At 50.6% G+C, this 27,204-nt stretch overlaps 2 protein-coding genes across 2 annotated transcripts in view; both read left to right on the top strand.

Moving 5' to 3' along the window:
• Positions 1-70: 70 nt before the first annotated feature.
• The window catches only part of Hoxb3 (homeobox B3), a 40,493-nt gene continuing 13,359 nt past the window's right edge, over positions 71-27,204 (top strand). The window contains 2 exon segments of the mRNA XM_045158211.1: positions 71-202; positions 16,705-16,882. The gene's annotated coding sequence lies outside the window, so the exon portion shown is untranslated.
• Positions 12,041-15,165, top strand: Hoxb4 (homeobox B4). The gene is made up of 2 exons (XM_045158206.1): positions 12,041-12,713; positions 13,605-15,165. The coding sequence occupies exons 1-2, from the start codon at positions 12,245-12,247 to the stop codon at positions 13,913-13,915; spliced, it is 780 nt and encodes a 259-aa protein (XP_045014141.1). The 5' UTR covers positions 12,041-12,244; the 3' UTR covers positions 13,916-15,165.

The raw sequence follows: 27,204 nt of genomic DNA on the forward strand, positions 1-27,204 counted from the left end.
ACGTGAGGTCCATAAAGTTAGTTTTATGGTTTTGGGGAGTTGACACCGCGCGGTATATTTCACATTCTCCAGAATGTTAAGTGACACTTTAACTGCTCACTGTGGTGGGGAAGGGGGCAGAGGTAGGTGAGCGCTCTCCCAGCTCACAGCAGCCGGACCAGCCCTGAAGGCAGTGGCGGCAGCCCAGGCCCAGCAATCCGAAGTAAGTCGCTTCCAGCTTCTGCTTTCTTCCCTTCTAATTTTGGGGCTTGGGACCGGGAATGGAAATCTTGTTTCCAGTAGGTCTGTGGAGTGATCTAGGGACAAAGTAACAGTTTTTGGGTTTTTTTTTTGCACCTAACTGGATGCCTGAAGTGGGGGCAGTCCGTTCCATCAGGTTTGTGTGGTAGGGAAGGAGTGTTGGACTCTGTGTAGGAAAAGGGGTTGTGTGGGAATCTATGTTCCTTCAGTGTCATGGGAAATTTAGGGGGCAAAAAAGATGGGTGTGTGTACTGTTTTAATAGGGGTTTGATGTTGGGGAAACATTTCACTGCTGGCTATTTATTGTAAGACAGATATCTCCCTGTCCCCAGAAAAGAAACTTTATGACATACATTTGTCTGGGGGTGTGTTGGGGGCGCGCGGCTAGGTACTTTGATCTGGATACGTCTGAGAAACAGCACCCCCAGGGAAAGGCGGTTGCGGAAGGACACCTTGTTCTGGGGTGCCTTCTGGTTTTTGGAGCTTTAGACCCCCTTAAAGGGCAGCCTCTGCTTTTTTCAATAGCCTCTCAGGGTCATCCAGAATGGGGAATGCAGCGCTTTCACCCCCAACTTTAGCCTGTGGGTCCACAGAGAGCTCTTCGGCTGGTTCTGAGAAGTATCAGAATGAGGAGCAAATGGGGGAATTCATCTCTTCCAATTCTAAACCTAATTTCTGGCCAGTGGTTAAGAATGAGAGGAACACTTCTTCTGGTCTGGAGGATTTAGGTTATGCTCAGGTAGAACCCTGGCAAGCCCTCCATAAATAAAGCCTGCCCAGAAATATGGATCCTCCCAGTAGGGAATCACCAAAGAGAAGAAGGAGCTGGGAGAGGACTTTAGAAAGGTGCTCTTGACTTTTCTTTCCTCTCCTCTCCCACCAGACTGAAAGGCCCCTTTGTTTTGTAGCACCACAAACTAGGGACACTTCAGAATTTGCTCTTGAGGGCCTATACTTGCCATGAAGTCATCCTTCTACAATCTAGAGTCACTTTCTCCATCAAATTGATGTCCTCCCCCACTTTAAAAGATTACAATTTCTGGGGCTTCTGCTTTCTGCCAACCAGCTATGTCTTGATTCAGGTCACCAACTCTACTGGATAGTCCCTAGGATTGAATATGGCATTTTGAGGAGCTTCTGATATTTGGATTCAGGAAGAGTCACAAGATTCCTTCTTTCCCATGAAGGGCCACTGGAACACTGCTTCTCCTTGCTCTGTTCCTGAGGCTCCCCTCTGTTTCCTGAGCTTGCCTTTCCTTGCCCAAACCCAGCATACAGGAGATTCATAAGAGGCTTTCAGAGCGGAGAGAAAGGACAGAGGGCTTGTGATTCTCACCCTGATTAGAAGAAGGATGGGAATCTGTAGCCTTTGCAAAGAAGACTCTGGCCTCCAAAGGATCAAAGGATTCCCAGCAGCATTTAAAATATGAGCATGTTTTGAAAGGATGGCTTCCACTGTCTCTACAAGGCAAAGCGATTGGAAGAGGTGCAGAGGAAGGGTGCAGCAGGGACAGAGTCCAACCCCTGGTCTTTCCTAGGGTGTCCCTGGCCTCCCTCTAACTTGCCTTCTGGACCCTTCTCCAGAGCCTGAAAATCTAGACAATGAGCCTTGTTCCTAAAGATATATATATATATATATGTTGGCTCCTTTGCATGGCAATTCTTCAAACTCTGGTAGAATATGTGAGGTCTGAAGCCCAGGGACATCTTGTAGGCAGATTTTCCACAATGGTAATAAAGAGCTGCCTCTGGCTGCCTCACAGATAAAACCTTTAGAAGTTCTCCTCTGGCTCTCAGTAGATCTTGGAGAAGCTCTGCCTGGGCTTTCCTCTCCCCCACTTTAGCCTCTTTTTGTTAGATGTCCTCTGTGAAGTCCAAGGACAAGCTGGGGAAGAGGATGAGATGCGTGGGGTTTCCGATACAAAGAATGCTCCCTGCCCAGACCTGTGCCCCCTCTTCTCCCACCATTCCCAAGGCACCCTTCCCTGGAAATGTTGCTTTACTCTCTCCAGACCGCTTCTCTCCCCCCTCTCCCACTGTGTGCTCTCCTCTGAAAGTCCAGGCCTCAACCTCTGAGCCAAGCCTCAACCTGAGGGGCAGCAGGATTAAGATACAGCTTCCCTTTTGCTCTGAGCCCAGCCTGGCCACCACTTGGAAGACAATTTGATTTTGATTTTTTTTTTTGTTTTATTTGGTTGTTTGTTTTGTTTCTCTGTGGCCACAGGGTAGGAGGAAGTATAAAGAAGTGTAAACAGGAAAGCCAGCCGGGCCTGGAGTTCCAAGTGCCCATATTTCATCAGCTTCCTCTCCATAACTACAGCAGGGACATTTAACCCTTCCCTGGCTGTGAGAGGTTATTTGCTGGGGAACAGGAAAACAGAATCAGAGATCTAAGAGCAAATTTCTTTGCCTTCCTGGTTCCTTTATCTCTGAGATCTGGGTGCTGGCTTAGAAGCCAAGGATCCAAGGAAAGGAAAAGACAAGACGGATTTCACATAAAACCCCAAACTCAGTTCCTTCCCAGGACTGCTCCACTCCCAGCACTGGTTGCCCAGTTTGGGACCAAATGGGCCAACCTGGGAGGACAGGGCTGGTATGAACCTGCACTCCCTTTATATAGGAGGGACCATGAGTCATTCTCTCCATTTTGGGAGTTTCTATGGATAATCGGATTTTGAGGCTGGGATCTGCCCACAGTGGGATTTATCGATTTCTGCAGAGCTGTTGCTCGTCCATATTAATTAACCCAGACACCGCCTAGAAACTGAGCTGTTTGGAAAAAGGGGAGAGTCATGGGGAGGGTCCCCTTTAAAGTGGATGGATAGTTGTCCCTAAGTGCTCTTGAGGTTCACATAAAGACAGTTATCCCCCACTAGAATACAGGGGCCCTCCTAAGCTTGAAGTCCCTGGATTTCTCAACAGGGTTAGCGTGACTGTCACCTCAGTTGAACTTCACAAAAAAAATCTCCTGGAAGTGAATTAGATACGACCTAGACAGTAGACTTCTCCTTGTCGGAGATCTCTACAGCGCTCTGAGGTTCTTTCTCTGGTGGAGGGTTGCAAAGAGAACACCCCTCCTCACCTTCCTTTCAACTCTCCAAAGGCAGACGCTTAAGGCAGACGCTTTTTGATGGTTTTCGTGTTTATTTTGTGTTGTTTTAGGGTCCTGTCTGTCCAAGTGATAGTGATAGTGTTATGGCCTTTCCTTTCCTCTTACCCCTCCCTCCAAAAAGTGATTAAAATCTGTTAAAGGATTTAATTAAGAGAGTTAAATGAAAAGGAAGGAGGTGCAAATGAGTTGGGGGAAAAAACCCACACCAAAGCTATTCTCAACGATTAAATCGCCATTTTAACAATATAATGGAGTTTGCATCCTGAAAGGGGAAATCGACGCTCATATCTCATCAATAATTCATAGAGTCCGGGATCATGCAGAGGTCAGCAGACGGGGCCGCAGTACTGGCCTACGAGGGGCTCCAAGCCGATGGTGCATACATTAGGCGAAGCTGGCCACCAGGCCGTCACCTTCGCAGTTGCAGGCCTGGCGGGTGCATGCGACAGGTTTAGGTTGATCTTTCTTTTGCCGAATTCACTGAGGTGCAATTGTGAGCTCAGAGAGGAAGTGGGTCGAGGAATTAAAAACCTGGGAAGGGTCAGATTTCCGGCAATTAGGGAACCTGTCGGATGGGGGAATAGCTTCTCTTCAAGTGTTAACCTTTTTCTTCCCAGGCTCCCTTTTCCTTTTCTCTGTGGTTTAGGAGTCTTCCATCCGACCTCTTCGCTCCTTAAATTTCCTTTGGATATGGGGGACGTGTTTTCTGCAGGATCCTGCAGCCTCTTGTCCCTGGAAAAGGCTCCCAGGCTCCAGGCCCACTCAGGCTCTAGGACTGATCGCGTACAGCGGTAGCCAGGCAGCGGCTGGGCTTGGGGCCTGGCTGCAGCAAGTCCAGACTTCAGAGCCCGAAGCCTGGAGCCCGGTGGGGCGGGGATGAATTGTGTAAAGAGGAAAAGATCTGGCAGGCTGGCCTGCCTCACCTCCAGATGACCTCCCCACCAGGTGGGAAGGTGAACAGTATCAACATGGTAAGAAACGTTGAGGGGACAACTGGAGGAAAAGTGCCAGCGTGCCAGCAGGGGTGGGGGGGAGGGTGTCGCTTCTTGCAGGCACTACTGGGCATTGCCCCTATATAGCGCCCTGTCTCTCTCTCTCTCTCTCTCTCTCTCTCTCTCTCTCTCTCTCTCTCTCTCTGTTTCTTATTCGTTCTCTCCCTTTTTGCTCGGTGACTCCCAAGGGCCCTGATGGAAGGAGAAGTTGAGATCCTTTTTCTGCAAGAGATGGGAGCCTGGGAGGCGATATTCGGGCCGAAGGGAAACCGAAAGCGCGCGCGGGCCCACCGCAGAGCTGCGGCGCCGGGCGCGCGGCGGAGGCTGTAACGTCCCCGAGCTGCCAGTAGAGTCCGCCTTAGACCAAGTTCACAGCCAGGCTGCGGTCTCCCCGGCGCCAATGAGCGGCGGCTCAAGGTGGCCCCGGGCCCCAGAGGGCCAGCTTTGTTGGGGGCACCGCTTTCTCCAGCCCTCCGTAGCACAGTGGTCTCCTCCACTCCCAAAGAAACCCTGCTCCAAGCTCCCCCCCACCCCGCCTTCATTCTTTACCCCAGAAATACCCCTTCTGCTGTTCCCGCAGACCCTCGCACTCAGCAACAGCTGCCCCACTCTGGGAGACCAGAATGAAGGGTTGGGTGGTCACCAAGTCTTCGCAGACATCCACCTGAAGAGCCGACCAAGTGGGGTCGGCCCTCCCCTCCTCCAAAAAGAAAAAGGAGTTATTTCATAAGCAAAAACTCACATTTCTCAGGCCTAAGGCTCTTTCTTGGGAGGAAGTGAGGGGGCGCGGGGGGGGGGGGTTTGCAAGGTGGAGAAGGAGGAGGGGTAAGGAGTTTTTTTTGTTGTTGTTTTTTTGCATTGGAGTTTCTGCTGCTTGCGCAGCCCAATGAGACCCTGGGCAGCGAAGCCAGTGTTATTGCCCGAGGGGTCGCAAAGTTGGAGGGTCAAAAGTTTACAGCATGCGTGAGCCAGGCGACAGAGGCGTCTAGCGGCGGGGGAGGGGTGGGAGGGGGAGGGGGCCGTGAGTGGTGAGGAGGGAAGAAGAGAGCCGGGGATGCTGGCGGTAAGGAAGGCGTGGGGGCTGAGAGAAGGGCGCGGCGCGGCGGGGCGGGGGCAGCAGCAGTGGGCTGGGGAGAGGCAGGTTATGTGGGGAGGAGAAACTGAGGAAGGCAGGGAACGTCCCCTCTCTAAAAATTGTACCCCTGGTGGCAGCGAGCTGCACAAAAGACCGCGCTCCGGGGCGTGGCGATTCCTCCGTGCAATTTTCTCTCCCAAAGATAACCTTTGAGTCACCATATAAAATTTAATTAAAACCTACCCAGCCGCACACATTAAAAAAAATCCAATTACCCACACGTCCTTGCAGGGCGTTTGGCAGGGCCAAAGAAGGCTTCCAAGGTGAAGGCTTGATTGTTACCAACCTCAGCCCCACCCTGCTTGCTTTAAAGAGGCCCAACTACTGGCTGTTCCACCCTGCCCCGGGGATGTAGCCCTGTTTTCAGGGACCCCCCCCTCCCCAAGCACCCAGCTGATCTACGTAGCAGAAGTGCTAGAGTCTTGGATGGTACGTGGAGGTTTTGGAAACTTCCATTTCTCTCTTGAAATTGCTGTGCTTAAGAATTTTAGGGTAAAGCTTGTGAGCTCTCTCATCCTCTTCCAAACCTCCATTTGGATATTCATCCTAACATTCTCTTTTCCCTATTTGGAAGAAAGAGAAATGTGAGGAAAAATACTGAATGGCCTCCCGAAGATCCTTGTAACTGGAGTTAAAACAGGCGACCTGAAATGAACCTTCAATCCATGCATTAAGCTTAGCTCATAAGTAAAATGCTTTGAGAGGCTGTAATTATAACACCAGGGCATGTGCCTATTTTGGAGCTTTAAATGACTGTTGTCTTATGAGAAGTCATTGTCTCTTCCAAGAATTTAATATAGGAGATGCACTGTGGGCGTTTGTCCTTTCAGGTTGGACATAACCTGAGGGTTTCTGCAAAGATGGCTTTTGAAATACAGCCAAGAGAGAAAAAGGTTTAGTATCACCTTTCAAGCCAACTTTTCCTCAGGTTTTTTTTTAAAAAACCAAATCCACTGAGCATAGGATCCTATTTCTTCTACTTAGCCCTCAAGTGAGTTTTTCTGGGCTGTCAGGCCAGAGACAATTTCTAGGATCCTAAAGAGAGGTCAAGGCCTGAACTGTGGAGTCCGTTTGTGTTCCAGGACAGAATGTTGACAAATTTAGGAATCAGTGAAATAGACTGGAGTAGCCAGAGGCTCTAGGCTGGAAGGACATCAGGATGAGAGAGGAGCCCAGGTCAAGCAGGCTGCCTGGGTGGTGGTGGGGGGTGCCCCTTATCCATCTCTACCAGCATCCACCTTAGGCCTGAGCTCTGGGTGGAAAGGGAGCCAGCTGTCTGAACTACCTCTGAGGATCTTTTAGGAGAAAGAGAAAGGGAGAGAGAGAGAGGAGAGAGGTGTTGTGGACATACTGTCAGATTGTGAACTTGCAGAGACCACCCCTAGAAAGTATATGAATATTTTAAGATCTTGTTGATTTGCTGGTGGTTCTCTGTGTCTTCCAGGTGGTGATGGGGTTAGGTAGAGGAGTTGCTGTATAGATGAGAACTTTTCTTTTTTCAAGGGAGACATTTTTTTTTTTTTTTAAAGGACAGAGCCTCTGAAATCAGCTCCAGCTTTGATCAGTGCAATCCAGCACTCCCAGACTTCTATCTTTCCCAAATGTGTTCAGCTTTGACCCAAACTCTCCTCCCCAGGAGGAGGAGGAATTATTTATGAGGTCCTGGGACCTCCCAAAGTAAATGTGTAAAGGTGGCCTTGGTGTACCTGGCACTTGGGGGACTAAACAATGCTGATGAAGTGGGTAGTGGGATCCAATACGGGACCTACCAGTGTGTGCAGGTATTTAGGGGACAAGAGAAAGTGGGGGGAGCCTCTGGCTCAGTCCAGATGCCCGATTACACATTTTTGGTTCTTCAGATGCCAGTGCTAATCTAGTCTCCAAGCCTCAGGAGAACTCTCCACAGGGTCCCACTTTCTCCTTTCCTCAAGACCCAGAGCCAGCAATCTATCTATCTATCTATCTATCTATCTATCTATCTATCTATCTATGCATATTTATGTATGTATATATATATTTACGTATGTATGTACATATTTATGTATGTACACACACACACACACACATATATATGAAAAATCAAAGTAGGGGCGTGGCCACCTGAATCCTATTCTAATGGGGACTTTTTGGGGTGGGGGTGTTGGGTGAGAAAAAAGGGGAAGGTTCTTGAAAAAACTCGAGCTGGACAGAATAAGCTGAATCAAATTCTTGTTCTGTCATTTTTCTCCCAAGTAATGACCTGAGCAAAAAAAAAAAAAAAAAAAATTCAATATGACCGGGCTAACTGCGTGAGCATATTATAGTAACTGCCTGTTCGTGGGGGAGGCCCGGAGAGGGGTGAACCGCAGGTCACGGCGTCTAAAAATTATTAAAATGTTCGAGAGCCTCAGTGACGCGCCCTAGTTGTTTAACAAAGACTGCCAAAGTATGAGATTAATACGAAAACTTGCGCTTCTAAAACAAAACAAAACAAAATACAAAAAAAAAAAAAAAAGCCTCTTGTTCCGGCCTGCCTCCCTGCGAAGGGGGCCCGGTGGCTCCTCGGCCCCGAAGCCCGCTGTTGGGTTTTCCTGGACACACAATAGTGGACAGGACCGAGCTCAGCTGTTGCTCGGCGGGTCCGCGGCGGGTCTTGGGGTTCCTCCCCGGGGTCTTCGTCCGCTCCATGCGGCCGCTGGGGCGCCAGGCCGGCCGGCTGCGCTCCACGCTTCTTGGAGCATCCCTTCTTCGGCGCGAACAAAAGGTAGATGATTTTTCAGGGCCCGGGCACGCCGGGGACAGGCGGGTTGACTGGGCAGCGAGAGGTCACAGCTCAGCAACCTGTGGCTGCCAGGAGTAGGCGACGAGGAGGAGAAAAGCCTTCCAACCCGGGAGCACCGGAGGGGTGGCTCGGAACGTGAGTGAGCACACCCCTACCCACCCCCTCCCACCCTGCCTTGCTCTTTTTTTATTTTTATTTTTCTGGTTATGCGTATTGTTTGTTGGTCATTCTTCTGCGTGTAGAGGGAGTGGGGCAGCCTCTTGATTCCGGTGAAACCTGTCCTGGGAGAGCGGGTTGACAAATCTCGGCCTCCAAACGCCCTGGCGAAATGCTTGTGGAGTTGGGGGGGGGGGTGGCGGCGGTGGCGACGTTTTAGTGGGAGGGCAGGTGAAGGTTCCCAGTTCACCAGGGAGAAAAATCTTGGTGTTCAGATCCACTCTGACCCCAGCCCCTGCCGGTGATCCTCCACCTTATCCCTCGGTCTCGGTGCACCTGGGCCACCGTCCCTTGTAAAGTGTAGAGCAGCAGAGAGACTGAGCATCTCTCAAACTTCAGAACCGCCCAGAAGAGTTGGACCGGTTGAGGAGTCTTGGAGGTACGGGGTGGGGGAGGGGCCAGACTGGAGTGGGTCGTGGAACCCCCTAAACGCCCTTTTGAGAAGACCTCGCAGGAAGGTCCCTGCTTAATGCTAAGGAGACGGCGGGGATCCTAGCAGTGCACTCAGGCTGCGGACCCAGGGACAGCGCACTTGTCTGTGGATGCCCTAGACTGGATCCTCTCTAGCTGAAGATAACAGCTACAATATAATTCCCCCCCCCTTTTCCGTGGTGTATGAGTATGGCCTGGCTAGGAGAGCCTTGGGGTTAGAAACAGCTCTGAGGCCAACACTCGCAATTAAAACAACATTGGAGATTAAAAAAATAAAAAAGCCAGGTCCAGGACCTAGTTGCCTGCAGGGGCTTTCCTCCTGCCCACTTGCAAGAGCCCTCGCGCTGGGATGGGCAGAGGCCTCCGAGGTGCGGTGGTTGGGGGGCTATTTTGGCTTGTTTCTGTATGTGTTAGTGAAATTGTCAGTGCTTGGACTTGGTTCAATAGGGAATGAAAGTATGTCTCCAACCTAGGAAGATAGGTAGGGGTTAGGGTTAAGGTGGCAAGGAGGCTTCTTGCAAGGAACTCTTGCTCTCACCTGGTCACAGCTTTATGAGTATAAGCCTCACCCCCTCCCCACCCCCGTCCCAGCTCAATTCCCTATCTCCAGCTTACTAAATTCTGCAGTTATTAGGAGCCTAAGGAAGTTAGTTCCGAAACTCCAGATTCCCATTGTGGTCCCACTACCATCAACCCAAGCAGGTGGCTGGGCCCAGTTTGTGTGTGTGTGTGTGTGTGTGTGTGTGTGTGTGTGTGTGTGTGCATTTACCGAGATGATCTGCCTGAGGCTAGAGAGGTGGGGACCAGGGTCTTTCCCACATCTCTGGGGGAGTGTTCTCCCCCCATCTGGCCCCCAGGAGGTATGGAGGGCTGAGGAGGGGCCAGCACATCATCTGGCTGCATCTTTTATGGTTCCTCTTTGCCCTTCATTCGGAAATGAGCCGCCTTTGATGTTTTTCTCAGGTTGTAAACGGAATTGCCTGTCATTAAATATCCAGGGGCCCCCCATCTGCTTGGTCTCCCAGCATTTTTCTTCACAGCTGTTTCTCTCTCTTTTTACCATTCAATTTTTTTTCCAAAAAGACTTTTATTACACCCCCTTCACACCCAGCAGCTTCTCCCTCCTCCCTTTGCTGAGAGGCGCTTTAGAAAATATCTAGATATTCGTTTGACGGTAAACTGGAGTCAAAGTAAAGTCTGTGAGGGGTATGGGAGGAGACTACTGTTTTTTTTTTTCCTCTTAAAAAAAAAAAAAAAGTCCTAGGGAGAGGGGAGGGGCGTGAAGGCATCCAGAAAGGCCTGATTCTGACTTTCCGCAGCCTCGGGATGACCCTTCCTCCTTTTGTGCTTAGCTAATGTTTACATCTTATAATTCATGCGCCACCGAAAGTCGTGCTGTGGCCACGAGCTTTGAGTCCCTTTGCAGACCGGCTGCTTCTATTTCTTTTTTGATAGAAGAGTTGAAAACCAAGAATGGACTGGCAGCGTCCTTTTTTTTTTTTTCCCCTGTCCCCAGAGCTCAAAAGTAGCACAAAACGAAATAAAATGAAAACGTTCAAACCACATTCCCAAAGAAGAACGCACGGAAAGTAGGAGAACTGGAAAATGTCTGGGCCAAGAAGATCTGTCTGTCTTCTGTATATACCCTGTAGATCCGAATTTGTGTAAGGAATTTTGTGGTCACAAATTCGTATCTAGGGGAATATGTAGTTGACATAAACACTCCGCTCATTTTTTTCCCAGAAGAAAAATAGGTTGTTTTCTAAACAAGGACAATCCAATGCCTGACTACAAGAAGACTCCTTCCTTTTCCTTTCTTCTTCTTTCTTTTTCTCCTTCAGTGGTTTAGAGAGGAAGAAATTATATCTACCCGAACCGTCCCTAAGTCTGCCCCTGGGAGCTGTGTACACTTGTCTGAAAAGGTGAATGCTGTTGATGTTTTAAACGTATCCTCAAGCCAAGCCCACCCATGTTCTATTCGTGAGGGGCTTTATTAGAAATCCTGAGCCAGGGGGATGACCTGCTATAAATGTGGGGAAGGCAAAGGAAACTTCCTTTTCAAACGGATGCTGAGGTCTTCTTTTGCATTTGGGTTCAGAACAATATGCCCAGAAAGCATGGCATTGCTAGGGGAGTTATCATGCGTGTGTTGGGGGGGCATCACCGCGAGGGCTCCTATCCCTGGCATCACAAGGATGTGACATTTCTGTCTGCCACTGAGGCACAGGCGGCAACATTAGCGGCAATTAGAACTCTGCGCCCGCCCGGGTTAGTATTGCTTCGATATTTCTGGAATTAACAAACTGCTATTCAATTTGCTCTCAGAAGTTGCAGGGTTTTTTTTTTTTTTTGTTTTTGTTTTCTAAACTCCAGCACTTCAGTGTGGGAAATCAAATCGTTCCCCCTCCCAGCTTGAGCCGTGTGGGGCAAAGGGAGGAGGAGTGGCTAGGAGAAGGAGTGGTGGTGAAACAGACGGACTGACTGACACAGCCAAGCTAATAGCGCGGCTAAATGCGATTTGGAAGGCGAGGTCTCCCCGAATTAGTGCATGAATTTCCTATCGATCCGCCCGCGGTTCCATTCATCTCTGACACGTCCCTCCACACACCCGCCCTCTAGCTCTGGAAGGCTCCTTTCTCTCTCTCTCTCTCTCTCTCTCTCTCTCTCTCTTACCCCCAACTCCTCCCTATCTGGCTGCGGTAAAAAGCCCCAAGCTCGGTGCTGCCCCTCTACCCCAGTGGGTTCCCCCCTTTTAAGAATGAGCACCCCCCAGACCGCCAGTCATTTAGCTCCCCACACGAATGAGGGGTGCGCGAGCTCCCCCCTCTCCCTGGGGAGGAGATGGGGCCCGGTGGATGGCACGGAATGGTAGGCGGAGGTAAGGCAGGATTGGAGGGGCGACACCCCGGAACCCCAACTTCTGAGGAGGGTCCAGGAATGGTGCCGTGGCCAGCTCCCCACCCCCACCCCACCCCCAACAGGCCCTTCAGGGGCAACCTGCACCGCTCCTCGGTCCTCAGCCTGCCTCGCTCGGAGGTCGGAGCGAGCTGGGCGAGGAGGGGGTCGCCCCGCTGGAGCCCTATGTAAATCCCGGTGCTGGGTGGGTGGGGAGTAGGGTGGAGGTGGGGGGGGGGAGAAGAAGAAAGGGGAAATAAACCTCTTTGGCTGGAGTAGGGTCCGGGTGAGCAGATTTCCTTATCCGGGAATCGCAGGCGGGGTGGCCATTGGTTCGGAGGATCACGTGGGCCCCTAACTTTGTTCACTTGACAGTAAGTAGGAGGGCTTTCGGAAACAGGAAAACGAGTCAGGGGTCGGAATAAATTTTAGTATATTTTGTGAGCAATTCCCAGAAATTAATGGCTATGAGTTCTTTTTTGATCAACTCAAACTATGTCGACCCCAAGTTCCCTCCGTGCGAGGAATATTCCCAGGGCGATTACCTACCCAGCGAGCACTCGCCCGCGTACTACGCCGGCGGCCAGAGGCGAGAGAACGGCTTCCAGCCCGAGGCGGGCTACGGGCGGCGGGCGGCGTGCACCGTGCAGCGCTACGCGGCCTGCAGAGACCCCGGGCCCCCGCCGCCGCCGCCGCCGCCCCCGCCGCCGCCACCCCCGCCGCCGCCGCCGCCCGGGCTGTCCCCTCGGGCTGCAGTGCCGCCACCCGCCGGGGCCCTCCTCCCGGAGCCCGGGCCGCGCTGCGAGGCGGTCAGCGGCAGTCCCCCGCCGCCTCCCTGCGCCCAGAACCCCCTGCATCCCAGCCCGTCCCACTCCGCGTGCAAAGAGCCCGTCGTCTACCCCTGGATGCGCAAAGTTCACGTGAGCACGGGTGAGTGCGTGGGCGCCCCTTCCCCTCCCACCCCCTGGCGTTTCTACACCCAGGGACCTCCGAGGCCTGCGTGTGCGTGTGTGTGCGTGTGTGTGTGTGTGTGTGGGATGGGGTGGGGGGAGGGAACTGGGGAAGCCAATTGTCCCGGCTATAAACTCGCCATTGCCAGAGATTTACGGCCGCCAGTTTTCAGAGCCACATAATTACATCGCCCATAAATTTTTATGGCCTGGTGGGCCCTGCGCCTTTGAAGTCCGTTTTCCCCAACCTCTTCCCCATTCTGGCCAACGAGTTTTCTTTTTATTTGTGTGTGGGGGGGGGGCTGGGAGGTACAGTGAAGTTCGAAGTTGGGGAGGGGTGTGGGAGGAGGCGAGAAGGAGGAGGAGGTAGCAACCTATATTTAAGCAGAGTTGAGTCCACTTCTAGTGTTTAATCTCTCCACCCCCTCTTTCTACCAGTCTGGTTCCTTGAAGAAGTGGGCAAAAGTTTTTCACTGGGAGGAGGCCTTGCTTAGGGTCTGAGCAGTGAGGGTGGGAAGTAAACCCAGGAAAGGTTTATGACAACACCCCTCCCTCTTCCACCTCTCATTCTCTTTGGGGGTGGTGGTGGCCCAGGCCAAGGTGGGGGGAGAGGAGAGATGAAAACCTTGTAAAGATTCCTCACCGCACCCCCCACCCACCCCAGCAACTAGGAGACAGCGTAACCCTCCAAAAAGTTTGATGTCTTTCTCTTCCTTAAGCCCCCCCCCCAGCCCCCTCCCCAAACACCAGACGAGGTGACGGGAGAGGGAGACACTGGGTTAGCTGGAAGAAGAAAAAAGGCGAGGCCTCCTCCCTTTCGGGGAGGGGGCAATAAAACTTTCTCTTTCTCCCTGTCTCTGTGTGTGTCCAGTAAACCCCAATTACGCCGGCGGGGAGCCCAAGCGCTCGCGGACCGCCTACACCCGCCAGCAGGTCCTGGAGCTGGAGAAGGAGTTCCACTACAACCGCTACCTGACGCGCCGCCGCAGGGTGGAGATCGCCCACGCGCTCTGCCTGTCGGAGCGCCAGATCAAGATCTGGTTCCAGAACCGGCGCATGAAGTGGAAAAAAGACCACAAGTTGCCCAACACTAAGATCCGCTCGGGTGGCACCGCCGCCGCCGCCGCCGGAGCACCCGGAGGACCCCCGGGCCGGCCCAACGGAGGACCCCCCGCGCTCTAGCGCCTCTCCAAGCAGGAGCTCCGAACCCGGGGAGGCGAGGGGTGGGCAGCGAGCACGGTGTTGGGCGGGGGGAGATGCGGGGTACGGGAGGGGCCCGGGGCCTGAAGCCTGACAACCGATCTGCCCTACCCCCCCCCACTTTTATCTATCTATATGAATAAACGCAGACAAGGAGGGGTAGGGAGCTTTATTTATAGAAATGACAATAGGGAGCCTGGTGAGGCCCTGCAGAAGCAAGATTGGAGTCTCTTGCTTTCTTCCTTTAAAAAAAAAAAAGAGAGAGAAAGAAAGAAAGAAAGAAAGAGGAAGAAGGAAGAAAGAAAAAGACAGAAAGAGAAATAGGAGGAGGCTGCAGCTCCTCGTTTTCAGCTTTGGAGAAGATGGATCCACGCTTCATCTTTAATCACTCCAGGCCTGGGCCCATCTGTCTTGTTTACTCTGCCGAGGAGAGGACGGACGGGCCTCGGTGGCGACCGTTACCTCGACACTCGGCTAACAAATGAGGCCGGGCTCTGCCGCCACCTCTGCTGCTGCCGCTGCTGGAAGACCGCCTGGATTTTCTCCCTTTGTCCCCCCGCTCCTGACACCCAGCGAATGCACCCTCTGACTGACAGATAGCACAGTGTTTTAGCCACGGTAACACACACACACAGACACACACACACCTTCCCTCCTCTGTCTGTGCCCATTCTTGGGGGAGGGTGAAGGTTCACCCCTCTCCACTATAGGGGCTGGAAAAGATGATTGAGGGGGCAGTCTTGAGAATGCAGGCTCCTAAAAATGAACCCAAGAAATAGGAAAGAGAGAACAGGCCATCCAGGTGGGCCTTCCACAGAAGGCCCGGGAAAGCCTTGGCTGGGTGAGGGGTCAGTTGAATTCTAGAAGCTGGGTACTACCCTCTGGCCAACCCACAGCTGTACAGCAGAGGCCCTGTCTTAGACTACAAATGAATGTGAAATTAGGAAATAAAATACTGTGGCCCTCCTGGTCTGGAAGGACAATGTCGCAGAGTCCTCTGCCATAGTTTCTCATTGTCGTATCGTTTATTATTATTATTAATTAATGTTATTATTATTATTATTATTATTTTATGTCATGTGTGTCCTCTCTCTAGTTCTCTTTCTGACATTCCAATCCAGGCCCCTTCCTACCTCTGGGACTGCCTGAGTCTAGAACATTCTGTTGGTGTGAAAAATCTGTGTCCTGTACAGAGTGACAATAGAAAATAAATGTTTGGTTTCTTGTGATCATCACATCGTGTTTTTGTTGGAACCTTGATGTTCAAGATATGGACAAATGTCACCCAGTGTATGTGTTAAGCACCCTAGTGTGTTTGGCTTGATATTGTATGTGGTTGAAGATTTCTTTTTAAGAGGCTCCAATGGGAATTTCTACCTCAAAGGTTTTCAAATTGTGGTAGCTAGTTTGTTTTCCCTTTGGGGTGGGTGTGTTTTGTTTGGGGCTTTAAAATCCACCCCCCCTCCCGCCAGGCCAGCCCAAAAATGGATGACAAGGGCCGGGAGGGCAGACTGAAGTCCCTAATGGGGACAGGGGAAATGTTTCATTGTAGGACACCAGAGGCTTAAGTACTGCAAAGCCTTTCATATTGTGATTTATTTGTCATAAGCAAATAAAATGCGGTTAAGCTGTCTCCTTCTAGACAGACGGCTCTTTGGTTATTAAAGTTCCGAGAGGATTCAGCGAGGCCGGCCTCTTTCCTCCCCGCATAAGAAGGTATCGCTTTCCTCTGAGGTGTTTAAGGCTTTAATGAGTCTAATTTTTTGCACAGATGTTTCTGGGTGTTTGCAGGTTTTCAGAGTATTTTTATATTACAAAGGAGCTAGCCAGTGCCATAGCTCAAACTCTGACAAGCAAATAGATAATCAAGAAGACAAATGGCCTCTTTTGTGAAGCCCTGCTCCTGTATTAATTTTCATTTTCTTTCTCATAGAAAGTATCGAAAGTATGACTGGGGACCAAATAGCTGTCTGTCTATGAGGCCCCAGTCACCCCTAGAATGGAATGGGGGAAGGGGAAAAGATGCAGGTGATCTGTAGGAAGCTTTGGGTGGCTTTTGTGCAGCACCACCCAGAAGTTGAGATCTGGGACTCCAGCTTTGGGGTCTCAGGTCCAATGAAAACTGAAGGTGCATCCTCCAAAAAGCTTGGGGCTCTAGAGAGCCACGTAATGGAAAGTAATATATATATATATATTTTGGTTTTATTTTATTTCTGGTCCCATCTCCTTTCAGAAAATAAAAAGAGCCTATCCCACCCACATGTTTTATTGTTGTTTATTTTGCATTCCTCCAGTTTGCAGCATGAGTGGCTGGAGGCTGTATAGGGCCCTGGAATCGTATCTGACCAAACCTGGTATCTCTAGTGCAAGAAAAGACAGTTGAATTACCAGTATAAATGCAATTGAGAGATTTGGAGAAAAATAATCACCCCCCAGACCTGGTGGAGGATGAGGGGGTGAGCTTTGTTTTGGCTGGATCCTGGGTATGATGATTCAGCTGCAAGGGGATGAGGCAGCCTGTTTTGTTGAGGAGGAAAATAGTTCTTAAAAAGCATATGGTCCCCCCAGGAATGTCTCTAAAGAACCAAATCAAAGCTGCTCCTTGGAAGGTATGAATAGAATTTAAAAAAAAAAAGATTTCTATGGAGCTTAAAGTTCACAGCCATTCTGTGTAGACAAGAGCTAAGAAAAATGTGAGAATTATACAGAAAACCATTAATCACTTCTTTTCTTTAAATACGTATCCTCTCTCCTTTGTTATTATTCAACAGCAAATCTCCGCAGACCGGCTGTTGGGGGAAAAAAGTGTTAGCCGCCTCTCCCGGATCTGTGAGGGGGAAAAAATTTGGAACCATAAGTTGAAAACTTTTTTCTCTCAGTTTGGAAGAAGGCTTTCGTCATGAATGGGACCAGCGGAGCTCGGGAGCGAGTTCGAGAGGGCCGCGAAAGGTAACAAAGCGCTGGCCGGGCTGCCCTTTTTTTTTTTTTTCTTTTTAATGTTTTATGAGCTCTTTTCACAAGCAAAAGAAGAACACTCTCACCTCCTCCTTTTTTCTTTTTCAACTATCTTCATGGGGTTTTTATGGTGTGTATTTGGGCAGGTTTGCTGCCTTTTATGATGACTGATGTTTGGGAGACAGAGAGAGAAAGAGAGAGAGAGAGAGGCCTGGACACCTGGAGAGTGTTTGAACTGCTTCAGATTGAGGTGTCAGGGCCCCTGAAAAACACCAGAGAACAAGGTTGTTTGTAAGGTTGCTCAGAAGTGCTTTTCTGGTTTGGGAAACCACAGGCTGGCATGGGGAGTGCCTGCTTGTGTCTAGCAAGGTGCCCACTGAGTTGGTGCACTCTTGGGACTGACTGTCTACCCTGAGGGCTTGTGTCCTCCATGCCTGTTTACCAGTGAGATGTTGTCACTGCTGCCTCCTGGACCAAAAAAAAAAAAAAAAAAAAAAAAAACAATACAGTTTTGGGATGGAGTGCCCCAGCCTTGGAGCAGGATGTGGTCAATTTTCTTCTTGTGTCTAGTCCAGGCTTCTAGACAAATCTGTGCTCTCTGGGCTCCTCACTGTAGCAAGAAACTGCTCCATTCATAGACGAGGTGTGTTGGCACAGAAATACTCCTCTGTCCTGCAGGGAGGGGGCCTTCCTGAAGGCTCAGTGTTCAGTTTGTTTTCTTTGTGCTTCTGGGTTTGGAGGCATGTCCCTGTCTTTGCTGGGACTCTACTTCTCAGGCCGGAGGCAGGTCTGGGCTCTGCATCAGACCTGGATGCGCTGGCTCTTTTTCCCTGAGGCCTCACTTAGAGTTTGGAGGCGGGAGACTGGCAGGAGAGAGTTCATGGAGAGGCCACGTTTTCTAGGCGATTAGCTCAGTATTAGAACCACAAAATGACCTCGGAAGCCCCTTGACCTCTCTTAGACTGGACATTGTTGCTGGCTCTTGCCTCCTGCCCAAGGAGGGAAAGTCACACCTCTTCACGGAGGGGTCTCTGGCTGTCATATGTTCCATTTTCCCCATCTTTCTCTAGTCCCCAAACCCCTTCTTTGCTACCTTGGAATCTGTTGTTTGAGGAGAAAAGGAATAAACAAAGAAAGTTAGTGCAAGGGTCCCATGAAATGGGTAGGATGCATCTGTACACAACCTATTCCTTAGGTCAGACTCCCGCCTCTTCCCCCCTCCTATCTCCAGCTTTGCTTGAAGAGAGCTGAGGGGATAGAGACAAAGGGTATGAGAGGTTAGACAGGTTCAGTCCACAGGACTCCAAGCAGCCCGAGCTTCTAAACTGTACATACAGAAGGCTCCCACCATGAACATTCCTTTGGAGCTCTCTCTCTCACACACACAAATCCATAGCCTTCCAACCTAGCTTCTCACGTTCTTTTGTTTGGGAGACTACACCTATAATCACCTTTATCTCCTCTTCTCTCCCCCACCCCAATCTTCAATCCTGCCCCAGCCACTTACATAATCACTGGATATTTCACCCACCCAGAGGATCAAAAGAAATGGAAGGATTGGCATCCAAGGCTCTGACCTTGTCCAGGGTCGACTGTCATATGCTGACCAAAGTTAGCAGAAACTTTTAATGCTAAGAGATGGCTGGAAGGTTTGCTAAGAAGGGAACCTGCAACATAAAGCCTTTCCAAATGTGTAATGCATTTGCTATTTTTAAAAATTATATTACCTGGGGGGGAGATAGATATTGAGAAGAGGCAGAGACAGAAACAGAGAGTTGTTTTTATTTTTATTTTTTTGATAGCTGGGAAGAGGAAATGCTCCCCTTAAGTTAAGAAGAGACAGTACCTTACTGGGGAGTGTATATTTGCATTTTTAAAAATTATTTCCTGTAACTTAGGGATTCTGTCTTAAGCAAGAAACAACTGGGATAATTGACACTTTCTTTGTCCCTGGGTAGCACAGATGGAGGGGTTGGAGGTCCCCACAAGGGAAGGGATAAGCAGAATGGCAAGGCTAGCCACTTACTCCTGGACTGAAAATATGTGGGGCTCCTGAAAGATGTAGACTTACTACCATAAAAGCAGACAACTCATTGTGAGCACTCTACAGGCCCAAGTGGCCAAGACCCAGTCACCTAGGACTTTTATAAAGTGAAATGTGAAGATTAAGGGGGAAAAAGAGAGTGACAGGAGGAGAGAAAGGCTAGGGTTCACTAAAGGGTTTCATCCCCCAGGGTAAAACTGTGAGATGCTCCCCCCCCCCTTCACTTCCAGATCTAAACCTTTTCAGGGCTGACAGCTGCCTGTGCTCACTTTCTACATTCTAGTGGCAACCCCTAGAGAGGCCTTGCAATCTTTTGACCTCTCCCGCAGTTCCCTGGGCCCTTCTACTGCCCCTTTGGTGCGCCTGCCAGCCTGGGCAGAGGGGCTGCCCAGTCCCACCAGAGCCCTGGAGGCAGTCCCAGAGTCGGCGGCGGGCCTCCCTGGGAAGCGGTAGCTGCGGAGGGAGTTTGATTGGAAAACGGAGTTGGGAAGTTTCCCAGCGAGAGTTGAGCGCTGACGGATTTGTGACCGGCCATAAAACGGGCGCGTTCAGATTCCTAAATCAATCTCGCCTTTCTCACAGTCTAAACGATCGTTCGCTTTATCGGCGGCAAGAAAGCGCCCAGCTCGCGCTCAGCCGCTTGTTTATTTGAACGTGGACATTCCCAGGGTCAGAAAAGAATGTTCGTCCGTTTTAACAGAACCTGCCTAGCATGCTCTCCTTTTGCCTGTCCTTACTTTTTTCCCTCTGTTTTAAAGATTGTTATCTTATTATACTCTAGAATATTCCCCCCCCGCCTCTCTCTCTGTCTCTCTCTCTCTCTCTCTCTCTCTCTCTCTCTCTCTCTCTCTCTCTCTATATATATATATATATATATATATATATATATATCTTTCCTCTCTCCTCTCTCTCTCTCCTCCTTTCCTCTCTCATTTGCTTTGGGGAAAACATTTTATTTTTAATAGATTTGTAGCCCGCCCTGGTAGACAAGACAGTTGCCCTCGCAGGAGCCGGGAGCTTCAGGATCAGGCTGAATTCAATACCACTCTGTGTTTTGTATCTGGACAATCAAAACCATCCCCCCTCCTCACTCAGAGCCTGGGCCCCACTGGCGCCCCCACCCTGTGGAGCGGGGGCGGGGAACAAGATTCCAGTAGCTTCCAAGTCTCCTGCCTTGTCCCCCCCCTCAACTCTTAACCTCCTAGGCCCACACAGTTTGGGGTTCTTCACAGGAAGAGGTCCTTCTCTTCAGAGTCACTTTCCTTCAGTCTCTTCCAAACAGACTAGTGGAGGACCCCCGCAGCACCCCACTCCCTGCACATTTGTTCTTCCCCACTTTACAGCGAGCTGCTATACCAGAGCTGCTGTGCTGTAGATAAGCTGGGAACCTTAGGGGATAAGCTTCTTAGCCATGTCTTTCTGGGTCCTTCCTCAGCCATTCTGCCCCAGCCATGGACAGATTCCAGTTACAACTTACAAAGTTTGGGGAACTTTGTTTTTTAAAGGGTTTGTTGAGTGTTTTATTTTATTTTCTGTATATCTATCTCTCTCTCTAGGCCTAGCGGATGGTTTTCTTCTATCTTAACATTTAAGATGTTTAACACGCACCTCTTTATCTTTTCTCCCATTGATCAGTCTCCATTGTCTGCTGATTGGAAACCCAGGGCGCTAACACCAGGGAAATAGAGACATCAAGCTGCCAGGCCAGCTTCAAAGCCTCCCTTTAGAGCCCCTAGGTTTTGGGGACCGAGGACTGAGGCAGGGTGTGACATAGGTAGAGAGAGCCTGAGTGTCCACTTCTTTTGTGTCGAAACCTTAGTCCTTGGTCTTTGTCTGTGGAGCCTACTTTCAGATTGTCTGTAGCATTTGGTTTACTGCCTTAGTAACAGTCCTGGGGGTGGTGGGGGAGTCCTCCTCATGGTTATTGTCCACTCCGGAGAGTCCCACAGTTATCCCTTAGCTCTGTGTTTTTCCTGTTATCTCAAAGACACTACAAAAGATCCAAAAGAATTAAAGCCCCAAGTACCATTGTCAACACATACGTAACAAGGACTGATATAGAATCTTTCCCACTGGATCCTTTAAAAATCTTGTTGGTTATTTAAGAAGGGAATGGGGTCCCACTAAAATAAATACCCCCAGGAGTGGAGGGAGAAAATAGAGTTGGAAGGGACTCTTAATCCTAAAGGATACTGGATAGAATTGGAAGCAGAGAAAATCAGGGGCTAGGAGAAGGGCTCCGTGCCCACCCCACCCCCACCCTGACGCCCCTGCAGACTATTTCTGCACCTCTAGGAACTAAACAGAAGCAGGAGAAGAAGGGAGAGAGGAGAGGTGGGCCGTGGGTAAGTGTGTGCCTGGGGGGAGGTAGGGAACTGTAGGTAGAGTACGTATAGCTGTGCGTGTGGGAGACCAGAGACCTTGCTACTATTCCATTGGCGGGTTGGGGGAAACCTATTTTGCAGGAAAATTTCTCCTCCTGAAGGGGAAGGTCATAGTGGTCCTTTGAGCCTGAAATCGAAAGACCCCCTTCCCCCTCCCAGTCACGTGATTCATTAAATAATTAATGCCGAGGTTGCAGAATAGATATGTATTCGTCAGGAAAATCGCAGGCTTGGTCTCCCTGTTTCTGACGTGCATTTCAACTGTCCTTTGAAAAACAAGCCTGTACCCCGAGAAAAAAAAAAGAGAGGGGGAGAAAGGGAGAGAGAGAGAGAGAGAGAGAGAGAAAGGGAGGCAGCAATAAAACAGCCCCGCAGCCGGAGCCACACCACGGGCTGGGGTATTGTAAGTAGAAGGGATTTCTCACTACCTACCGCGTCTTATATGTCCATGTAAATTTATTGTTTGTTATTAATGTTATTGTCGTAAAATGTGACAAATAGCCATCTTCATTTCCTGCCATTTCTCTTCACACAGTGCCCTGTGTGTTTATACCCGTTGAGGCATTGCATAGAGATTTTAGGAATATTCCTCTTCTCTCTCTCTCTCTCTCTCTCTCTCTCTCTCTCTCTCTCTCTTTCCCTCTCCCTCTCCTCCAACCTTTTTTCTTGATTTATAGCAATATGGGTGTCAGCTTCTCGGCCAGCATGCCAGCCATTGTGTGTGTGTGTGTGTGTGTGTGTGTGTGTGTGTGTGTGTGTATGCACACGTCTGCATGTGTTTGTGAGTGAGTTGTGTTGTTTATGGCCATGTCTTCGATATATCATTTTTCACAGAATATGATGTAGAAGCTGGGCTGGTTTTGTGGCCGGGAGAGAGTTGCTCTCAGAGGCACTTCCTCTCTCTCCGCTCTGCTCCCAGGAGTTGGTTACTTCAGACAATTTACAGTAATAGATCAGCAGTTAATATGAAAGCTCTATAGCTGGAGGTCTTAAATTACAGCATCTGTGATTATCAATTAAGGAGAGATTTGTATAAATTTGGTAAGCCAGAAATGCCTCATTGGCATATAAACCCAGTCAAAGACCACGACCTAATATAAAAATTATATTTGCAAGCCCAATAGAGCCAGCATTCCAGCCGCAAACAGCTTCATTTTGTAGCAGTTCCCTTCAGGAGTTTGGCTGATCCAACTCTGGCCTTGGGTAGATAAGCCCAACTCAGAAAGCAGAAGGCGGCAAGAGAGGTGGCAGCAGAGGAAGAAATTACTCGACTTGAAGTCAGAGATTTTTTTGTAATGGATGGAGACCCAACAAAAATGCTGCACAATTGGAAGGGAACATGAGGGGCTGTGTTAGAGTATTAGCGCTTCATTTATAGGTTTGGCATATATGAAGGTTACTGAGAGTGAAGAAGGAACTACCTAAATTGGGGGAGACAATAGAGGCTGGCAAAGGGTGAAGGGCAGGGAGAGAAGCTGAAAGCCTTGGCTCCCCACCCTCTTGGCTAACAAAACGAGGAAATGAATTCACACCCCAGGAGCTTTCCTTCGACCTCCTGAAACAAAGAAAAGTTTCCTGGGCAGTGGTGTGTGTGTGTGTGTGTGTGTGTGTGTGTGTGTGTGTGTCGCTAAAGTGAGGAGAAGTTCTCTTAAGTTTTTTCTAGAAATGTCCTAGGAATAAGGTTATCCTGAAAGTTGAAAAATATTCCATGTTATGGGATGTGTTCCTCTACCTATAGCCCCCCAAAGACAGAGCAATTGGAGTACAAATCAGGAGGGGAGAGCTGGTTACTTTTAAGGTCCTAAGGAAACTGCAATCTTTCTTCATTAGGTGAGGCTGCTAGTCGAAAGCATTCCGGGGGACATCTTTTACTATGCCCCAAACTTATGATGGATGCGGAACAGAGGGCAGAGCCTTTGCCAAGTCCTGTCCAGGCTGCTGGCTTTTCCTTCCCTGGCTGGACTCAGGCCAACTCACTTTGCAGCCACTATTACCTGTGATATTTAACTCTGCCTGCTAGTGTAAACCTTTGAGTAGGAAAATTAGAGTGATGCTGAAATCCAGGTCTTAATTATTCACGGCATTAGCCTCACAGAGGGGCAGTTTAGGCCCCAGTCCTCACAGCATCCAGAAGCTTATTCCATACTCTGCTCCAAGTAGGATCTGAGCCCTATCCTTGTTAACAGGAGATATTTGAATGGGTGGTGGGCAAAGCCACCAATTGGGAGACTGGGTTGAAAAAGGTTTGGAAAGGAAGAGATGGCAAAGAGCTAGTGCTGAGATGGATGGGACATGTCTGCTTTTGGAGGAAAGAAATTGGGGAGACTTTGGATTCAAGAGCAGGCTAGCTAGGGCTAGAGATTATGGAGGAATAGGAAAGCAAAGCATCCAAAAGACTGGGGACTAGGGGTTTCCAAGCCTTTCAACCCCATTCCTCACCCACACTTGATACTCCCACAGTGTGGGAGGTAAGCATTTCTACTTCATCACTTCCTCACTGAGAGGTGGTGTGTGTTTGTGCTTATGTCTTCATGGGTCAAGATAAAGAGTGTGCATTTGCTCCAAATTTGTACAGAATTTAGGCCAAAGTCCTAGAGTTCCTAAGGGAGGGTAATGCTCTTCTGGTGAGGAAAGGACTAAGATGAAGAAAGAGTGTGGAGCTAGCTTCTGAATTAAACCTGCTTTGGAGGATTGGGGACAAAAGTGGGAGGGGGACTGCTGAAGGACCTGGTTTCTGGGCCAGACTCTAGCTACTAGTAGGGGATTGCTGGGAGCCCAGCCAATTCTAAGGGCCTCTAGCCTTATGTTTCCAACTCCTCCTCTCTCACCCCTTTCCCACCCTGCCACCTTGGCCTGTGAGCTCTCACCCTCTTCACACACACACACAGCTTTTTCTGGTCATTCTCTCAGTTCCCCTTGAGTCTTTGTCTTCTCTGGCTCTGGGTAGAGGAGAAGGCACTAATCCCTTCCCCCTCCTTTCCCTAACTCTCACCTACACTTCCCCAGGAGACAAAGCAAGGAGACCATCCCTTACCATCATTATCTTTCAGTCACTGGTCCCTTACTAAATCTCCCCGTGTGAGGCCTGATGATTTCCATCCACATACACACACACTTAGGCCTTCCCCCCAAACCAGCAAGTTTGAAAAGACTTTGTTGGTCTATATATGTGTATATTTGGTTTATTTAGCCACGAGGCAACCCTACCTTTTATCAGTAATGCACCCTTGCCCCTTAGAGCTGCATTTATGCTGCCCAGGGATGGGGTAGGATGGATGTGGTGGATGGGACTCCAGGAAATCTGCTGACCAGTCTTTTGCCCCAGCATCTGCTCATGTCCTCTTTCTCTGTATGATTGTAGCATCTATCACTGTGCCTTTAAGATGCCAGGCTGCTAGTGTTGTGATGACTAAAGGAGTTGAATGGGAAGATGAGGAGTGGGAGAGAGGGTAAAGAGAGAGCTCCAGAGAGAATAAGCGGCAAATTCTCTCTGGTGGGTTAAAAGTCAATGCTGAGCCCAAGAAGAGGATGATGGGGATGGAGGAGACAAAGGGCAGGTAGAGAGGACTGGAAGGAGGCCCAACCACTTCTGAGAACACACACCACCACCTGGGTGAAAGAAAGGAAATGAAAGGAAAGCTGCTCATTCTGTCTGCTATGGTTTAGAAAAGACTGTCTCCAGGACAGAGTGCCACCCTCCTCCCCACCCCCAACAGAGGAAAGGAGGAGAGAGAAAGAGGAGGAGAGAGCCAGCTTCATGAGCAAGCCCAGAAGTGATTCCTGGAGACACCTGCATGGCCTGCCCAGGGCTCAGTTCATATTGGCTTAAAAAGCAGAGGCACGGTGTGAGAAGACTATGAGGCTGTGAGAAAGGGATGGAGATGCCAGAAATGGGAACAGAACATGCAAAGCAAAACCAAAACAGAAATAAAGATGGAAACCCAGCGGAAGAGCCTAACTCCTTGGGGGGGGGGGTGGCTGCAGACACACCGGGATGCTTCTTCATGCCTCCATGAACCCTGTTTTTATAGTAGGTGCAGCTGTCATTACAGGAAGTTTCCCAAAGCTGAGGCTATCTCAGAAGCCCGGGTCTCTAGACCAGGCCTCCAAGGGCACTAAAATCAGGTATGAAGAGGCTGAGTGATTTGAAGTAGCAGAGAATGGTCCAGCTGTCCAGGACACTTCAGTCTCCTCCTCCACCATCACCACAATCATCCGGACGTCCCAAGAAAACGAGTCCCATCTTGGAGGGGAGGGGTTAGGGTCAGTCCCTCACACCTGGAAGGTGGACTCCTCCTTCCTTGGCTCCTCTCCCCTCTGGTGGGTTTGGTCGCCTCTTTTAGCACTCAAGGAGAAGGATTTAATGTTAGTTGATTTCACCACCGGCCTCAGCACTTTTCACCTCCAATCCACATCTATTTCCTTCACCCCCAGAGTTAACAAACGGATGCTTCCCTTACTGACCTCCTCCCTCCCCCATCTTTCAGGAAAGAAAAGGAAAAAGGGAAAGTTGCAACCAACCTAAGCAGCTTTAGAGAACTGAAGGAGAAATGGAAAAATGTAAACCTTCTCGCTCTCCAGTCTCCCTTTACCTCCTGGCCATGGCTCTGCTCGGCCCCCCCTCCCGCATCCAGCACCCCACCCCCCTCCTGTCCTGCCCAGAACTGTCTCCTTTTCCCTCCCTTCTCCGCCGGCTCGGCTCGGACATATGGAACCCATTTCACTGGTGACATTGAAGAGCCGCCGGTGCGCCCGCCTTCCGCCATGGCGCCCCCCGCGCCCCCAGCGCCTCGCTGTGCCCCTGTCAGTCGTTTCGCCCCTCGCCTGGCAACTTGGTCCAAGCCCTGGCCCCGCTCGGTGTCACACGGGCCTGAGTTTCCCCGTAGCTCCACGCGGGCCCTGGCTGGCCGAGCGGGTTCCCCGGCAGAGGGGCGCTGCAGACCCGCCGCACCCGGAGCGCGGGATCCGCGCGCACCTCGCTCGGGGCCGAACAAAGCCGGGAGCGGGGGCGGGGCGGGGGCGGGGTGGGGGCCAGCGCATCCGGGCCTCTCCTCCCCGGCTCAGCGGGACGCTCCCGGGACGCTGGGGTTGGAGTGATCGGGATGCGGTCGGCCGCGGCCGCGAAGCCCCAGCCGGGGCCGGAGGTCCCCGGCTTGGCCGTCGGCTCCCGCGAACCCCCCGCGCCCGGGTCCGCGCCCTAGCCGGGGGGAGACCCGACAGGTAAGTGTGCGAGGTGCGCAGCCCGGCGCTCGGGTCCCCATTGGGGTGGAGAGAGGGGGTGACGGGAGAGCGCTGTCCCCGGGCCTCTTTGGGGTCAGGACGGAATTCGATTGGAAGACGAGATGGGAGCAACTTAAGAGAAGCGACGTGGGTCTGAGAATGGGGCGCAGGGTCACCAAAGTGTAGGGAGCACGTGGAGGAGCGTGGAGCTGTACCTGTGGCTATAAGGACAAGATCCGCTTAGGGGCTGGAGAGGTCCCCCACTCTGCAAAGAGGAGACCTTGGATGTGTCCCCCCCCCCCCGGGCGGGGGAGAGTGGGGAGCTGTGGGAATTGGGAGGCTAGGCCCGGCTCCCACAATCCAGCTGCCTCCGCAGCGGTCCAGCCCTTTAGCACCTAGGGGTTATTTGAAGCTGGAATTACAAGGGGTTGCGGCTGAGGCTGGGTGTTAAACTGAGAAGGTAGAAGAGGGGTTGATTTATGGCTTCAGGGAAGCTGTGTTTACTATCTGCCGGCTCTGGAAACCAAAAACCAAACAGAGCCGAGGCGTGAGAAGTCCCTTTCCCCACGGAGGAGAGGCAGTGCCCTTAGGAAGCAGGGATTTATTCTCTCCATGTGAGAAGATCATAGGAACTGTCTTTTTTCTTTTTCTTCTTCTTCTTCTTCCTT

This window comes from Jaculus jaculus, chromosome 9 (genome assembly GCF_020740685.1).
Source record: "Jaculus jaculus isolate mJacJac1 chromosome 9, mJacJac1.mat.Y.cur, whole genome shotgun sequence".
Lineage (NCBI taxonomy): Eukaryota > Metazoa > Chordata > Mammalia > Rodentia > Dipodidae > Jaculus > Jaculus jaculus.